At 45.9% G+C, this 15,959-nt stretch overlaps 1 protein-coding gene across 3 annotated transcripts in view; it reads left to right on the top strand.

Moving 5' to 3' along the window:
* PRRX1 (paired related homeobox 1) overlaps window positions 1-15,632 on the top strand; it is an 85,080-nt gene extending 69,448 nt beyond the window's left edge. Inside the window, exons 4-5 of one of the 3 annotated variants that reach the window (XM_053247259.1) lie at window positions 7,079-7,150; window positions 14,359-14,495. In XM_053247259.1, the coding sequence (XP_053103234.1) occupies window positions 7,079-7,133 (55 nt within the window). In that variant the 3' untranslated portion in view covers window positions 7,134-7,150; window positions 14,359-14,495. Of the gene's footprint in view, window positions 1-3,533; window positions 3,600-7,078; window positions 7,151-14,358 lie in introns of those variants that run through there. The other 2 variants (XM_053247258.1, XM_053247260.1) reach the window with 2 other exon arrangements.
* Window positions 15,633-15,959: the final 327 nt, after the last annotated feature.

Genomic DNA, 15,959 nt, shown 5'->3' with positions numbered 1-15,959 from the left:
GGACTTTTGGGCACAAGTTCAGAGCTCTCTGCTCCATCCTGGGTGTGTGTGGCAGCCCCTGGCCTGTCTCTGGAGGAGTGTGGAGAGTGCCTGAAAAAGTCCTCACTCTGAGCCACAGAGCCAACGTCTTCTCTCTTACAGTACCTCCTCCCCCTTCTTGCTGGAGAATCTGTCCATGCTGAAAGGCAGCAGCCAGCAGTGGGCCTGTGCCAGGTTCTTGCCCTGCAACCAGTCTGAACTACAATTCCTAGGCTCTCTTTTGCTGCCTCAAAGGGCTGGGGTCCTGAAAAGCTGCTGCAGAACTTCCTTATACCTGTGGCTGCAACCTGCAAGATACAGGTTAGGGGGCAGTCCAGGGCAGGGTGGTCATCACTGAATGCAGTGGAAGACTCACACTAAACCACAACCTTGAGTATAGTTGGCCAGACAACCCCCTCTTCACTCCTATCTTATTTACCTGTTATTTTTCTATGTAAACTGTGTTGAGCATTTTTATTGATAAGGGGTCCCTGTAACAAGGAAGGGCCCCCTGTAAGGCCATTAGGTCCAGAACCTGAAATTACCCAGCTACACCTCTGAACAGGATGTGCATTTGCTCAAAGAATGACCCAATTTTACTCGATTACTCCAATTTTACTACATAGCTTACTTGGTTAAAATAGCCTCTTTTCGAGATAAGACATTTTCTTCAGAAGCCAGTACACTTTAGTATGGGCAAAAATGGAACCCAAGGGTGAGGCTAAGGAGATAAAGAATTGTTCATCCTCAATGGCTCCCATTTGGGGGGAAAGTTAGTCTTGTGACAAGGAAACAAGTGAGAGGGGGTTAAAGCTCAGACATTGATTTCACTGGTTGGAGGGCTCAGGATTAGTCCTCAACCAATGGTGGTCCCCTTTACTTTCTTCCATATCTCTCAGGGAATACTGTGCATTCAAGGTATATACATTTATGAAATATAAAAACTATACACAAATGGCTGCCATTCGGAATTATGCAGGTAAATTAAAGTGTTTCACTTTAGGGGCACTATTGTGTTACAGTCAAATCCATCTTTCTAATGTGGGACTGAATGGATACGGGTCCCACAGGGGATGGACTGTGCTTATGCATAAAAATTCACCTCACCCCCAGGGGTCCTACAGTTCACAGATCCTCCTCAGTGAGTGGCATTTTGTATGTTTTCATAAAGAAGGGGCTGAAATGGGTTTTGGTCATTGGAGCTGGTAGAAATAGACTGAAATAGGGACCCCAAAGCATTTCAAGAATGCCTAGTTTAGCCCTTCACATATATGCTACCCATCCTCAACACAGATTAATTGTTATCTACGCTGTTGGGCTTGTTTAGCTTGCATACCAAATGTGAAATACTGGTTTTCACTCGTGCTAAGGTCAATATACTTCAAGTTTGAGATTTGTCTCAAAGTGATTTGGAGAGAGGAAGACAACCCCTGCCCCCACCCTCCCAAAGATCAATGCTTGCTATTTCATTTTTGTAGCTGTTTATAACTGTGAACACTATTTCTCCCTTTGTTCCTGTTTGAGCAGACATTTCTCCCCTTTTTTTGTTCCTCCTCTAGCGATCCCAGTCAATCAGGGATCCCAGCAGGCGTGTAGCTATAATTGAGCGAATGGGTTCAAAGAACCCGGGGCCCCAGCTCCTGAGGGCTCCCCAGCAACACCTCTCCCTATTTTCTTCATTACCTCCCTCACTCCAAGGGGCTGCCAGGGAGAGGGACGAACACAGGCCCCCTGTCCCCTAACTACGCCCCTGGATCCCAGTCAGTCACTGGATACGACGACATCACAATTCTATGAAGACAGATTTAGCTATGTGCTGACATCACGAAGGGAAAAGAAAGCCCATTGAGTAAGGGCAATACCTTCCGTACTGTAAGCCTAGATTAACCTAGCCAGTCAGGAATCACTTTGAGAATCATATAGTTTCTTAGCTCTTTAGCAACAAACCCAGAAAAATTGCCCAAAGTGGGAGGATCTTTAATTTCTGATGTGCATTTTTGCAAATTGCCTCTCCATGGTGGCTCAGCATTAATTCCCAGCATCAGCATTATTTGTGTACTTGACCATTTATTCCTCTAACTGCTACCAAATTAAAAACAAATCCCTTATTTCCAGCTGTCCAGTGTGCAACCCTTGCCGAAATGAAGAACTGTCCTTAGACTTAATATTTGCTGTCCCCACACCCCCCAGCCATTGGCAGCCATCCTCATCTGCCATCCTCATATTTCATCCTTTGAAATACTTTTCTTTTCCATTTTTTTAAAAATCAAGTGTAGAATTGTACTAATCTCATGGGAAATGCTCTTGGTACAATCCTGTACAACTGAGTTAAACAAACCAACAAACCAAATATGGGATCGGGGGTGGGTGGGGGGAATTAGGTTTGTGCCCAGTATGCAATCACCTTTATTTACTGTCAACTGGATTGTAAAAGGCAAGGCAGGACAGAATGATGGGGTCAGCAAAACTCAGGGCACAATCCACTGAGAACTTCTCCTGAACAAGCCTTTTTGCAGTGAGTGGTCTAATTTGGGAACCTTGTCATGACATTTGGTGGGGATTATTAATTTCTCTTCAAAGTCCTTGCACCTTGAACCATTCAGACACACATTCAGTACACCAGTTCCCAGATGTATTTAGTAGAGATATCACAGGTCAGTGCCAGTTTATATCAACTTTAAATTGACACCGAAATGCCATGAACTCACAACATTGGCAAGCCCACAGTACACCAGCACCACATGCAGAGAATGGATGAGGGATGCAAAATATGCGATGTCAAAGATTTTTTCAAGGAAGGGATAGTTTCCAAAACGTTCCCAGATTGTTCCCATCCCTGAAAAAAATTCCACCATGTCCCCAGCTAAGAGCCAAACCATACAACATCAAACTAGCACACCCAGGGTTTCTAGCCAGTCTGCCTTGAAGGAAACCCCATATGGAAAAAAGGCAAACAATCCCTCATCCTGCCTGATGCAACATTGCCTATTTTCATTTCTGTAGCACTTTGAATGTGCAAATGGCCTTACAGTTCATTTTTCCTTTCAACAACCTGTCATGAAGGCCAAGAGTATTTGAATGTTACAGTCTGGGAGAACTGAGGTCAAAAGGGATAGAGGTCAAAATCAAATAATTGTCTAGTTGCACAGGCCTACCCAGTAGGGAGTGGGCAAGGTCTCCCCCACCCCGCCCCCATTTTTTCTCTCCACTCATTTTTGTCACTAAAAGCTTTGTTTGTGTCAAAAGAAGGCAAATGCTTGTTCTCTGCTGCCTCTGAGGGCAAGACACTAGATCTAATGGGTTTAAGTTACAGGAGGATACATTTCAGTTGAACTTTAGGAAAAACATTTTAATAGGCCCTGCAAACAGGAAAGTATTTTATCTGGTGCTTCAGATTCCACACTGATTCAAATATGATGATTTGGATCTGAATATTCAATTTGTCCAACTATTTGTCTGTTGGATATAATTGGGAGAATAATTAAAATGCCTATATTGTCTTCATTCATTTGCAGAATGGGATGAAATCAACAGAAGTGATATTTCCTGAAATGGCTATGCAGTCTGCAAAATCTTGAATAAATAGGTGCAGGGGTTTCCTAAAAAATAAAATTTAACATTTTGGAGAAAAAAAACCCTTATCATTATTCTTTGTTGTTCAGCTGTGGAATGAGATTAGCAAAGAGTTGGTAGCCCTTTCAGAGACACACAACTCACAGGAGGCACTTTAGCTGAGCAAATAGAGCTTGATATCTTCTTTCTATATCCGTCCCCCAAAGCACCGTGTTTGGAAGGGAGCAGAGAGGCTGTGTATGTGCAGTCACTGGCCAACTTGAGATGTTAATTTCAAAAGGTTCCTTCTGCCCCACAGTATTTTTCATATGTGGAACATCATCCAACGCCCCCACCTTTCGCCAGTTTCAACAAGTTACTATGTTTGCCATGGAAAAACAGGAAGAAAAAAGCCTCCAAACCTCTCCGAATCAATTCAGACACTGCTGAGTCGATTCAGAGAGATTCTGAGGTCTAACCATTTAATTTGGATTTAGTTATTCAGTACTCTATTCCGCCAAAATGTCGGCTGAATTGAAAAGCAATCGAAAGCTTTGCAGAGCTCCACATCTTAACAATAAGAGTAGTTCATAGGAAACAGGAAGGTGCTTTATACTAAGTCAAACCATTAGTTCATCTAGCTCAGTATTGTCTATACCAGGGCTGCTCAGTTTTGGCCATCCTGCAGATGTTGGCCTACAACTCCCATAATCCCTGGCTATTGGCCACTGTGGCTGGGGATTACAGGAATTGTAGTTCAGAAACAGCTGGGGGGCCTAAGTTGAGCAGGCCTGGTCTGCACTGACAGGTAGTGGCTCTCCAAGGCTTCAGGCAGGAGTCTTGCCCGTCCCTACCTGGAGATGCTACCAGGGATTTAACCTGGGACATTCTGCATGCAAAACAACGTTCTGATGATGAAAGCAATCATCTGTGCCAGGGGCATCTCTCATTCACTGGAAGTTTTCAGAAAGAGGCTGCACAGCCATCTACATTGCCTAGAGATTTACATATCATGTGGTATAAAAATATGATAAATAAATAAAATAAATAGATAAATAAATATTGGGGATGCTCTGTCTTTGGGTTTCCTGCATCAAGCAGGATGTTGGACTAGATGGCCTACAAGAGCCTCTGCCAGCTGTATATCTTCAAGTGACCTGCTTCAGAATAAGCCAAGTACACAGTCCCCTAGTCCCAATCTGCTTCAGAAAATTGTATAAAGCGGGCTTGATGATCCAATCTTTTGGAGAGAAGATTTCAAAGGAGCTGTGCCAGCTAAAGCAAGAGAGACACTCTCATAAAAACAAGCCCCCCGTCTGCTGGGAAAGGATATAAATGGGGTGCCCTGGTGGGTCACTACTGGAGAGGAATTCAAACAAACCACATCAGTAAAAGCCAGGAAAATCCCCCTCCCCAACTCAAGCAACCCAAGACAAATGCAATCTCAAAAAGTCAGAATAATATCAGGAAGGCCAGGTGGAATTAAAATGAAAAGCTCTGGCCGTCATGATGAGGAAATTTACTCAAAGGAGTCCTGTTGAAATTAAGAGGACAAGTTAGACAATGCCTAACTTGTTCTTTAATTTCAGTTGGACGCCGACTGAATAATCTTCCTCATCATATCATACCCCTTAACATAGGCAAAGCAAACCCCAGACTCAGAGAAATGCAGTACTGAAATTAAAATCCTAAAACAAAACAAACAAGTTTGCACAAGGCAAAGCCAGATTCCAATAAAGACACAGTTACAATTACAATTCTCAATATAACTCTTGCTTTTTGCATTGTGTGCACAATGCAAAGCTCCACGGATGATCTGTAGCTCCTCTCCACCATTCCCTTGCAACGCAGAATGAAGATACCACATCACCTGTGGACTGTATGGTTGTGCCCAACCCTCCCCTTGGCATTCAGTGATTGGAAGTTTCTTCAACAAGTTGTACCATATTCTTGGACACTTCCGTGAGAGTGTGTCTAAGTTCACAGTTGGGAACAGGGGCATGTGGACCTTACCTGTGGCCAGAGGATGAAGTCCTGCTGGCGGCTCCCCAACCATTTTTTATTTCTAATTGTGCGTACAAAGTGTGCGTTCACCCCAAGCCACGCCCCCCGCATCTGACGATAGATGCAGGGGCCGTGGCTAGTACTGGGGATGGGATCAGGCAGCCCCTGCAGAGTTTCCCCAGTCAGCGGTTTATTGAATAGCTAACTGGGAGCTCCTTACCCTGCCTCCTTGTGGGATCAGTGAGGCCTTTGCCTATGTCTTGGCTTAAAACTGCTGAGAATCGTAATAAAGGGATGGTGTAGTGCTGGACCCTGAGCTACCAGTTCCTTATGCATACATAATAGCATTGTGTATGCTAATAGCATCAATTATTCATAGTGAAAGAACCATAGGCTGCAATCCCATTGGAAGTAAGCCCCATTGGATGCAGAGGGACTTTCTTCTGAGGTGCAATGTTAGAGTGTGGCAGGGGTCAACAAGCCCTTTGCATAGAAACACCCCATCAGAGACCCTAAGCATCAGCAGAGTTGGCCGAAGGATCTTTACCTCCTAGCTGTAGAACCCATATAGGCTTCCTTGAATTCATTTATATCATTGTCAACCATCATCACTTCTTCTGTTAGCAAAGAGCTCCTGTACTGAGTGTTAAGAAACTTTTTGTGGTTTGAAACTTGATATACCTCAGCTTGCATCTCACAGCATAAGGCAGGCAGTGCCAGGTCTGCCTCCCTGCCACAAGGCCAAAAAGCTGTATGTTATGCCGGGCTCTAAATCAGGGTTTCCTAACCTTGGGCCCTCAGATGTCATTGGACTACAACTCCCAGAATCCCCAGCCACAAAGGCCATGTCTGGGGATTCTGAGAGTTGTAGTCCAACAACATCTGGGGGCCCAAGGTTCAGAAACCCTGCTCTAAATCACACAGCCACATGGCTGTGCAAGGGGGCAATACCAGGAGTGCTACCCCCTTGTGCAACTGCACAGCATGCCTGACTTCCATAGGGGAAAGTGGGCGCCATGCCTGCTGTGCAATTGTCCAAGGGCCAGCACCCGACCCCCTGACCCCCCAACCCCACATCACATCAGCGTAGCTACTTGTTTTAGAGCCCTGCCTGCAGTGGCGCCAGCCACATGATACTTCAGGGCTGTAAGTCACTCACTTAAAAGCAGGGGGTTTGCAAGGTGGTATGAATAGGCCATGAGAATTAATCCGGGCTATAGAAGGGAGCAGTAGAGCCAGCCCCCCAAACTCTACCCTCCACAGAACCTGACCTTTTAGGGCTCCCCGCACACAAAGGTGCATGTAAAGTGCTCTCCAGGGTGTTGTTTCACACCATAGCTAGACTGAGAAGTGGTGGGTGACATCCTCAAACATGATGTCATGTGTCTGAGCCACCATTTTGCAAGGGCATCTCAATGTCATGGTGATGATCCCTTAAGTACAAGGTACCTGATGAACTCACTTGGCTTATTATTTCTCCCTCCTCTCACACTTTCTAAAATAGCTCCTCATCCCTCCTAAGATGCTGTTTGCACGAGGGGGTCCCTAATGGATTCTAAGAGAAGACTCTGCAAAGGTAACTTTCTGGGAAGGTCTCTTTTGGGCAGAAGCAACATGGTTGTGTGGCCATATCCAGGCAACTGAAATGCTATAAGGTTAAAGGCCAATTCCGTATGGAGTCTTGGCTCTGTCCAGTCTTGGAATGGAAGAGGGGAGGGAAGAGACATGTGTAGCAGAGGAATTCACCTGCCTGTTGTGGATCCCTCATCTTCAAGACCTACGCATTCCCTTTACTTCACTCTCCAATAAAGACACCAATATGGTATAATGACAAAAGAAGGTCATCACCAAATAAAGTACTCTCCAAGAGTGGATCCAACAAATGAGTTTTCTCCCAGGTCCCCTCTCCTTCCAGTCACTCATTAGTCACATGGACCATGCAGCCATGTGAAGAGTTTAAATCCTGTTTGGTTCTCCAACTCTATGGTAACTCATGAGGGAGACAATCTCTTACATTGCAGCGAAAATACCTCTGAAGATACAACCCTAATGCAGCTGCAGAAGGCTCTGCTTAGTCTGCTGAGAGCCTTGGTGAGGCATTCTTTCCCCCAGCCAGTATTCATGATCTCCTAGGGGCAGCAGAGCTGCAAAGTACTCCTCCCCATCTCACACCCCCCTGGCTCAAAATCCTTCCCTCCAGGAACCACTCTCTGAAACCAGACTTGCTTCCCAGGATCCTCTACAGAGTAACGGAGTGTAGTGCAATTGAGTGATGTACATGAATGTGTAAATCAGCTCCCTGTTTCTTGACTTCAGAAAGCGCTGTTATGCTTTCTGAAGCCCCAAGCTTCATTGCCACACAACAGAGATAGTGCACTCCAAATACAGTCTTGCTTTAAGAAGGGCAGTGGGGGGATCTCTGATTAGGAATGTGCACAAGACATTTGTGCATCCTCTGCCAGGGCAGGGAGCAGTTCCCTTAAAAAGCAGGTAAGGAGCGCCTTGCCTGCTTATCCCTGCCCCCCCCACCTTTCTACTGTCAGCGCTGGCTTTGCAAATGCCTGTGTGAGGCTGCAGCGCTGCTCCCTGCAGCCTTTGCATGGCATTGGCACACACATGAGTGATGTATATTAATGTGTAAATCAGCTCCGTGTCTTGACTTCAGAAAGCACTTCCCAAACTTCATTGCCACACAACAGACACTCCCAATATAGTACACTCCCAATATAGTCATTTGCATGGTCAGTAACATCATACTGACCAGACAAAGGGCCAGCATGCGCACTGGCCATGTGCATGCCGATGCTGTGCGGAGGCTGCAGGGAGCAGCAGCACAGCCCTGTGAGGGTGTTTGCAGACTGGGAAGTGGTGGTGGAAAAGTGGCGAGGTGGGGGTGAGCAGGTAAGGAGCTCCTTACCTGCTTTTTAAGGGAGCCGCTCCCTGCCCTGTCAAACTGGTTTGAATGCTGGTGTCTAAGCCGGTTTGGCACTTCCAAGAGGAGGTGACAAACCAGCCCATGCTCATCCCTATCTCTGACTGGCTTTCAGGCTCATATCCACCATTTGCACCTTCCACCATCTAAAGGGTGGAAAGATTTGAGAACGTGTCGCCAACATCCAATTGCAGGACAACAGTCTTTATCTTCCAGCATTAGCAGAGTTGATGTGTATATCAAATTCATATCCAACTCTACAGCTAGTGCTGATTCTCCACACAGCTGATGGAGTCTAGGAGGGCTGTGCACTTTGCAGAATAGAAATAGGAATGATGTCCCAGGAGCAAAGACATGCCTCATCCTGCCTTTTCCATTACTTCTCCTTTAGCTCTAAACGTTTTCAAGCACTGTACCCAAACCATAGAGCACTGCCATTTCAGCATGCCTGAGGAGACTCTTGCCCAGCTCTTGCTAATTTCAATGAAGTTTGCTCAGGAGAATGATTGACTGTGCATTGGAGGTTAGACCTGTCCATCCGCTGCTCTTAATGGCATCCCAAATCCATCAGTCATTACGGACTGCCTCTACTACTACTACAAATATGTATACACCACTTTTCAACAAAAATTCCCATAGCAGTTTACACAGAGAAATATAAATGAATGAATGAATGATGTATCCCTGTCCCCAAAGGGTTCAAAATCGAAAAAGAAACATAAAATAGACACTAGCAACCACCACTGGAGGGATGCTGTGCTGGGATTGGATAGGGCCAGTTCCTCTCCCCCTGCTCAATAAAGAAAAGCACCACTTTAAAAAGGTGCCTCTTTGCTCAGTTACCATGGGAACTCTAGTTGTTATTTCAGACCTTGGGCTGGAGGGATCAAAAATGCTAATAATGCTGAGATCCTTTAACAGTTTGGGCTGGTGCACTGCAGAACTGGGGCTCCTCCTGCAATGATAAGTTTATTGGGAGAGATCCAGGGTCAAAAATGCAGAATGATGTTTCCTTTCATCTTGTATGAAATACTGTCCAGCCCAACATTTGATCAGACATCCCTGCTAATTCCACCCCCTACCCCCAGAAATTCAAAGTTTCACAACACACAGGATCAGCTACATTATGGTTCCACAGGGCAATGGAGGCACTGGTTTCAGACCGTGCTAAAACATTTGGGGGTGCTAGAATATTCAGTTTAACTCATGATGCTCAGGCAGGACCACTGGTTGTTACATGTAACTAGAGCCACCGTGGATCAGGGCCACAAGACATGGGGTTTTAGAGCTGGAAGACATTCTGAAGCCATAGAAAATACACATCTGCCCCGCACCCCACCACACACATTTATTTAAAGCTCTCACACACATTAAACACTGGAAAGAGAGTTCCATGGCGTGTGTGTTTTTGCAAACTAAAAGCAGCTGGAGACAAGTTATGTCTGAATAGAAAAGCAAGAGGAGACAGGCTGCTTAATCCTTGTCTCTTCCATTATTTTAAAGCACATTTCCACCTGCAAATTATTTGTTTGTTTTACCCTCAACGAGAAAGATGCAGGAACCCTGTCCTCTCCATTACATGAGAAAAAGCAGGAAGGCAATTTTGAGGTGGGGGGGCAGAAGGGGGAAGGGTTAAATAGTATATCTCCCCAGTCCTCCTCCTGCTCAGATACCACCTCCCCCAGGCTACGCTGGGTGGAATCATGGAATTCTACATACTGTCCAAGAACCTGAGTGAAACTATGCAAGTTTAGAATGTCAAAGTCAGTCGGATGGAGACCTGTGTTCAAGTTTCATCATAAGTAGGTGCAATTTACTATCAACTTTCCTTATATACAAAATTGGTATAGTAGGGCTGTTTGAAGAAGAAGAAGATGATGACAGAGAAGCTCTACACACAACCGACTTAACCCGCTCTTCCCGCACACGAGCAGGCTAAACAGGCGCTCAGCCCTGGGTGGCCAAATTGGCCTCCCACATGATTACTGGCTCCATCACGGAGCTGGTAGGGGCGGAGGGGGGCATTTGGCTCCTGGAAGTCCCAGGATGCCCTGCGCAAGTGTGCGGGCCATTCTGGGGAAACCCCCAATGCAGGAGGCTTGTTGTAGCCTCCCAGTCAGGGGTCTAGAGTTGCTGCGGCATCTCACGATCTTGCAAAAGGAATTAGCAGAGCACTCGATCCGCTAATCTCGTTTAAAGGGAGGGCTACTTTGGTGGGCTAGCTGCCATTGAAGCTTAGCCTGGTTTTCCCCCATTGTGAGAATAGCCTCAGAAATTTAAAGCTGAAGAGCCAGTAGGACCAGGGAGACTCAGGTTCAAATCCCCTTTAAGACGCGAAACCCACTGGGTGAGTTTGAGCCAGTCACCTACCTCACAGGGTTGTTGTGAGGATAAACATGTACACTGCTTTGAGCTCCTTGGAGGAAGAGTGGGATGTAAATGTAAATAAATAAAAATATTAGCAGGTTTGCCAAGGATCACCTTCCTTTGGTAATAATGTTCAAACAGGAGAAATTGATGCCCCTAGGGGACTGTGCCCTTTGTCCTAATTTGGTATTTAGTGGTTTTGTTAAACTGGTATAATATTTATTTATTTATTGGTGTTTGTTTCTTACCTTAAAAAAAACAACTTTTTGAATTTTTAAAAATGTAGTTTTGAAAAAGTCTGTCACTTCTTTGAAATGGAAAATAGTAATTATACTGGGAGCAATTATTAAATAATAGCATATGATAACCAATTGCCTACACATTAAATTCTATTCCAACATTTCACCAATGAAAATAGGGGCATACCTAGGAATGTATAGGGCGTAGCCAAGCAACCTGGAAGTGTGGTGCACAATTCTGAATAGAAGCATGCCACAAATAGAAGGCAGACAGAGTGCACACAAGAGCACACTATTCCAGATTATCAAAGTATATGAACCAAGCCCATATCCTCCAACATTTTCCAGATGAAAAGAGGAATACATAAGTGGCAACCGATTCTCATACCAAGGATCATTGCCCATACCCCACACCCACATTACCCACTGCTGAAGATGTGCCCGAATCGTTTCAACACCTCCTTACACAGGTACAAAGACGATTTGAGCTGCTGCAGCCAAATCATTGGGGGGGGGGTCAGCGGTAGCTTTCAAAAAGAGGCATGTAGGTCTTGCCTGCTCCTCTGCCGCCCCATCAGGGCACTTTCCATTCTAAAAAGCCATGCATAGGCTGCTGGGAGCAGCACCGCAGCTGCGCCATGCAACTTTTTGTGACAATACGACAGTACGAATATGACAAATATTTATATACTGCTTTTCAACAAAAATTCCCATAGCAGTTTACAGAGAGAGAGAGAGAGAGAGAGAGAGAGAGAGAGAGAGATGCTCCCTGTCTCCAAAGGGCCCACAATCTAAAAAAGAAACTTAAGCTAGACACCAGCAACAGCCAATGGAGAGATGCTGTGCTGGGGATGGATAGGGCCAGTTGCTCTTCCCCTGCTCAATAAAGAAAATCACCACTTCAAAAAGGTAACTCTTTGCTCAGTTAGCAGGGGACTGCCAGTGAGGCAGTGGGGGCGGCGGCAAAGGAACAGGTAAGACCTTTTAAAGCTACCGCTTTCCACCCCCACTCCCCGCGGCTGCACAAAATGCTTCATGCACATCTCTACTGGATTTCACCTGTAATATGCTGTGCACTGTATAGTGCCTTAACATTGTACAGCCATTTGCTTCAAGGTGCCCTACTGTGGCGGACATGCAGAGCAAGGATGCCGAGGTGCAGCAAGAGAGCAGAACTTCCCAACTAACTTCACTAGTGCAGTGGGAAAACAGCTTTCCCCCCCTCTTTTTTTTTTTACATTCTCCACTTCCCCAGGAAGGCCTCTGTGCCACCTGCAATTATGTCCCTGATGGCTGCTCAACCCTCAGGAAAGTATTTTTGGGTGGCACAGAAGACTTCCCAGGGAAGGGGAGAATATAAAAAACTGTTGCTTTCCTGCGGCACCATTTGAGAAATTCTGTCAGGCTGCTTTCTCACTGCACCCTTGCTCTGTATATTAGCCAGTGCATCTGTTCACCCGGTTGGAGATTTAATTTCTAGGGTCTCTGTGGAGGGAGGTGAATCCTAAGAAGAGCCAAACTAGCAACTCATGTGAAAAAAATTGATTAAGGCATCCCCAAGTGGCAAAAGCAGTAATAGCAGTTTACTCATGGCAGATTATAGGAAATAGGGGTAGTACCACTCTAATGCAAGACTCAACACTGGAATATGTGATGTAGTAACAATGATGGTGAGAGCTCCTCTGAATATGTACACAATGCCTTTCCCTCACTACCAAACAATCTCAACCTGTCCCCATACATTTGGGACGAGAAAGTAGGTTTTCTGAGTCAGTGCTGTGTGCAGCTGCTAGGCAGGTTGGAGCCCAACATCTAGAAATGAAAGGCTTCCAGCCTGCCTCTCTTTCCTAAGCCAAGTTCTTAAAAGCTAGCTAAGCGAGGTAAACTTTGGAAGAGCTGAGCAGCCACTGCTGAATTTCTAATGGCTGGACCATCGCACAACTGCATTCATGCAATTTCTGGTGGTTGCACAAGTGTTGTGAGCATGTAGCAGCTCCTGCCCTGCCAGAAAAGCCCGTGGGATGCTACGCAGTATGTTGGCCACTGCCATTATTTTACATATGTGCTATAAATATTGGCAGTTATCCTCAGTGGCATATAGCAAGTTTGGAGGTAGAGATATGCCCAGATTGTTTCAGAGCCTCAATAGAAAGGTACCAAAATGATTTGGGCTCCTGCAGCCAAAACATTGGGGGGGGCGGGGCGGTAGCTTTAAAAGGAGGCACTCAGGTCCCTACCTACTCCTCTGCTGCCCCACCACAGCGCTGTCCGTTCTCTCCATTCTAAAAAGTCCCGTGTCGTGCGTCTGCTTCCCTGTTCCCAGCAGCGTGTGGTTGTTGGCATACACATGGCAACACCCTAACCCAGCATGCAAGGACACCATGTTCATGCCGATGCCCGCATTCTGCTGGCAACAGGGAAACAGCCACGTGGTGCAGGGCTTTTTGGAATGGAGAGAACAGACAGTGCCATGGTGGGGTGGCAGAGGAGCAGGTAGGGACCTGCAGGCCTCCTTAAAGCTACTGTTCTCCACCACCGCGGGGGATGCACAAAATGCTTAGTTTACATCCCTAGTTGAAGGGGGCCCCTGGGACACGATTTGAAGATGGACCCCCTGCCTTTGCCATCCCCACCTTCCCTGGTTCCTACCTGTCGGGACATGAGCACTCTGGTCACCTAGATGGCTGTGCTTGGCCCCAACTCCACACTGGCCACTCTCAGGCTGAGCCAACATGGCCTGATGATGGCACCGAGCCAGTGTGGCCGTGCTGGTTCAGTGAGGCAGGGCTACCCCTGTGCCAAAGGGGAAAGGCCTCCCTCAAAGTGACTGCCTGCTCCTGCTGCGATTGGAGCAGCTCTGCCTCAACAAGCCAGTACAACTGCCAGACAGCAGCTGGTGCAAGCTGGGGGGAGGTGGAAGCTAACTCCTAGAAACGGACACACACACACACCCCGCTATCTCTATGGTAGCTATGCTCCTGGATATGACTGCAAGCAAGATTGCAAACATTAGGGACTACCTTAATAGTCACTTGATTTACAGATATTAGCAGATGCCGTGGAAAGCATCACCTGCTGATTTCTCAAGATCAAACTGCTATTAAAGACGCAAGAGCAGTCAGGCCCATTTTTTTCTAGTCACGGCTACTCCAATACAACCAACTTGCTAGAAAATGCTGTTTTGATTTCACTTTTCTTTCCATTCCCTTCTTCTTCTCTTTCTCGTTCTCTTTCTCTCTTTCCCAGCAGTGCCATGGCCTCCTATTCTGCCTCCTGTACTAATGCCAGCCCTGCCCAGGGCATGAATATGGCTAACAGCATTGCTAATCTGAGACTGAAGGCAAAGGAGTACAGTTTACAGAGGAACCAGGTGCCAACAGTGAATTAGAGACAACAGAGAAAACAACTTACTTCAAGAAAGCCAAGCAACACGCTAAGGGGCATTCATCCCACTTTGCCATTTGTTCAGACCCAGGAAAGAAGCCAAGCCAAACTAGAAGGTTTGGGGGAAGCAGGATCCAAACTAACAGGAAATTGCTTCAAAAGCGACTCTCCCATACCCCCACCCCACAACCATATTGCCACAAAGTGCTGGCAAATCTGTTTTAGCTCAATATAGCATGAGCTGCTTCCAGTGAAGCATGTAAGACTTTTATTCATCCTAGGAATGATTGCAAACCAAACCACACCAGTTCTGCACTTGAACTCCTCTGTTTCCCCTACATATCTTTGCTTGTTGTGTGTGTGTCACTCACCCCTTTTATTCATAAGCCTTTTAAAAAGGATTTCTAAAGCCAAAGATCTCCCTGTTGGTTAATAGTTCCATCACTCCAAAGCATGAGAGGACCACATCCGAAGTTCTGACAACCAGCATACACTTGGGTACCTTAGCATCCAACCCTTTATGTCCATTGCCAAAAGGTTTCCCCCCTTATTATTTGACACCAATCTTGGTTTAGAAATGAGTGTGTCACTGTCTATTCTGCCACAGGCTCTTTGGTGCAGACAGCTGTGTTTATGTACAAGAACCATTCAACTGACATGTTATTTCGTTATTGCATCAGCTTCTGTTGATGTAGGAATATGCAGATTTTCAAGTTACATAGAACTCTTCAGTTTGATGCAAGAGTGTGAGTGGCCGTGCTTGAGGCACTGTTCTGTGGGACTCAAAGCTCTATACCTATAGCTTCTTGTTAAATCCAAGGAGCAAAGTCCAGATCTGCAGGTACTGTCAGTGGGAATTAGTTTCCGGTACAAATTGGAGGCCTAATCCAAACAAGAGTTAAGCATGACTGAGAGTATTGAGTTCAATGGACTTAAGTGCACCTAACTCAGTGTTGGATTGTGGCTCCACCTACTGTCCTTGCTACTCCTTTTGTTTCAAGCCACAATCAACAGTGTTGTCCAGAATCATTTGTTTTATATAGACTGTATATATTTATATATATAAGATTTACTTACAAGCTTTGTGGGTTTTCATTTTTTATTAAACAAAATAAAATTGACCTGAGAGCATTCTGGATGTATGTGTTCGTTCTGAGTTTCTAAATACACCAGCGTGGAGCAAAATGCAAAATATATCGAAGGAGTTCTGCATGATGTACCCTGTGCAGTGTCCTGGCCAGTCGCCCTTCTCCTATGGACATACTTAACCCTGGCTAAGTGGCAGGCTCCCTAAGTGGGTTTGCTGCCCTGCCACCACCGGGAGCTGCTTGTCTCCCGGTGATTCACACGCACAGCCAAGAGTGGGCTTGGCTACCTTAGCACACTCTTGGCTGCGCATGTGAACAGCCTCTAGGTTTCCCCCAAAATTCTTTGATGTTAGCAACTGGGGGATTGTCTGGAGG

Source organism: Hemicordylus capensis, chromosome 4, assembly GCF_027244095.1.
Source record: "Hemicordylus capensis ecotype Gifberg chromosome 4, rHemCap1.1.pri, whole genome shotgun sequence".
Classification (NCBI taxonomy): Eukaryota; Metazoa; Chordata; class Lepidosauria; order Squamata; family Cordylidae; genus Hemicordylus; species Hemicordylus capensis.
The sequence above is the reverse complement of the archived record's forward strand: the minus strand, read 5'-3'. Positions and strand labels throughout refer to the sequence as shown.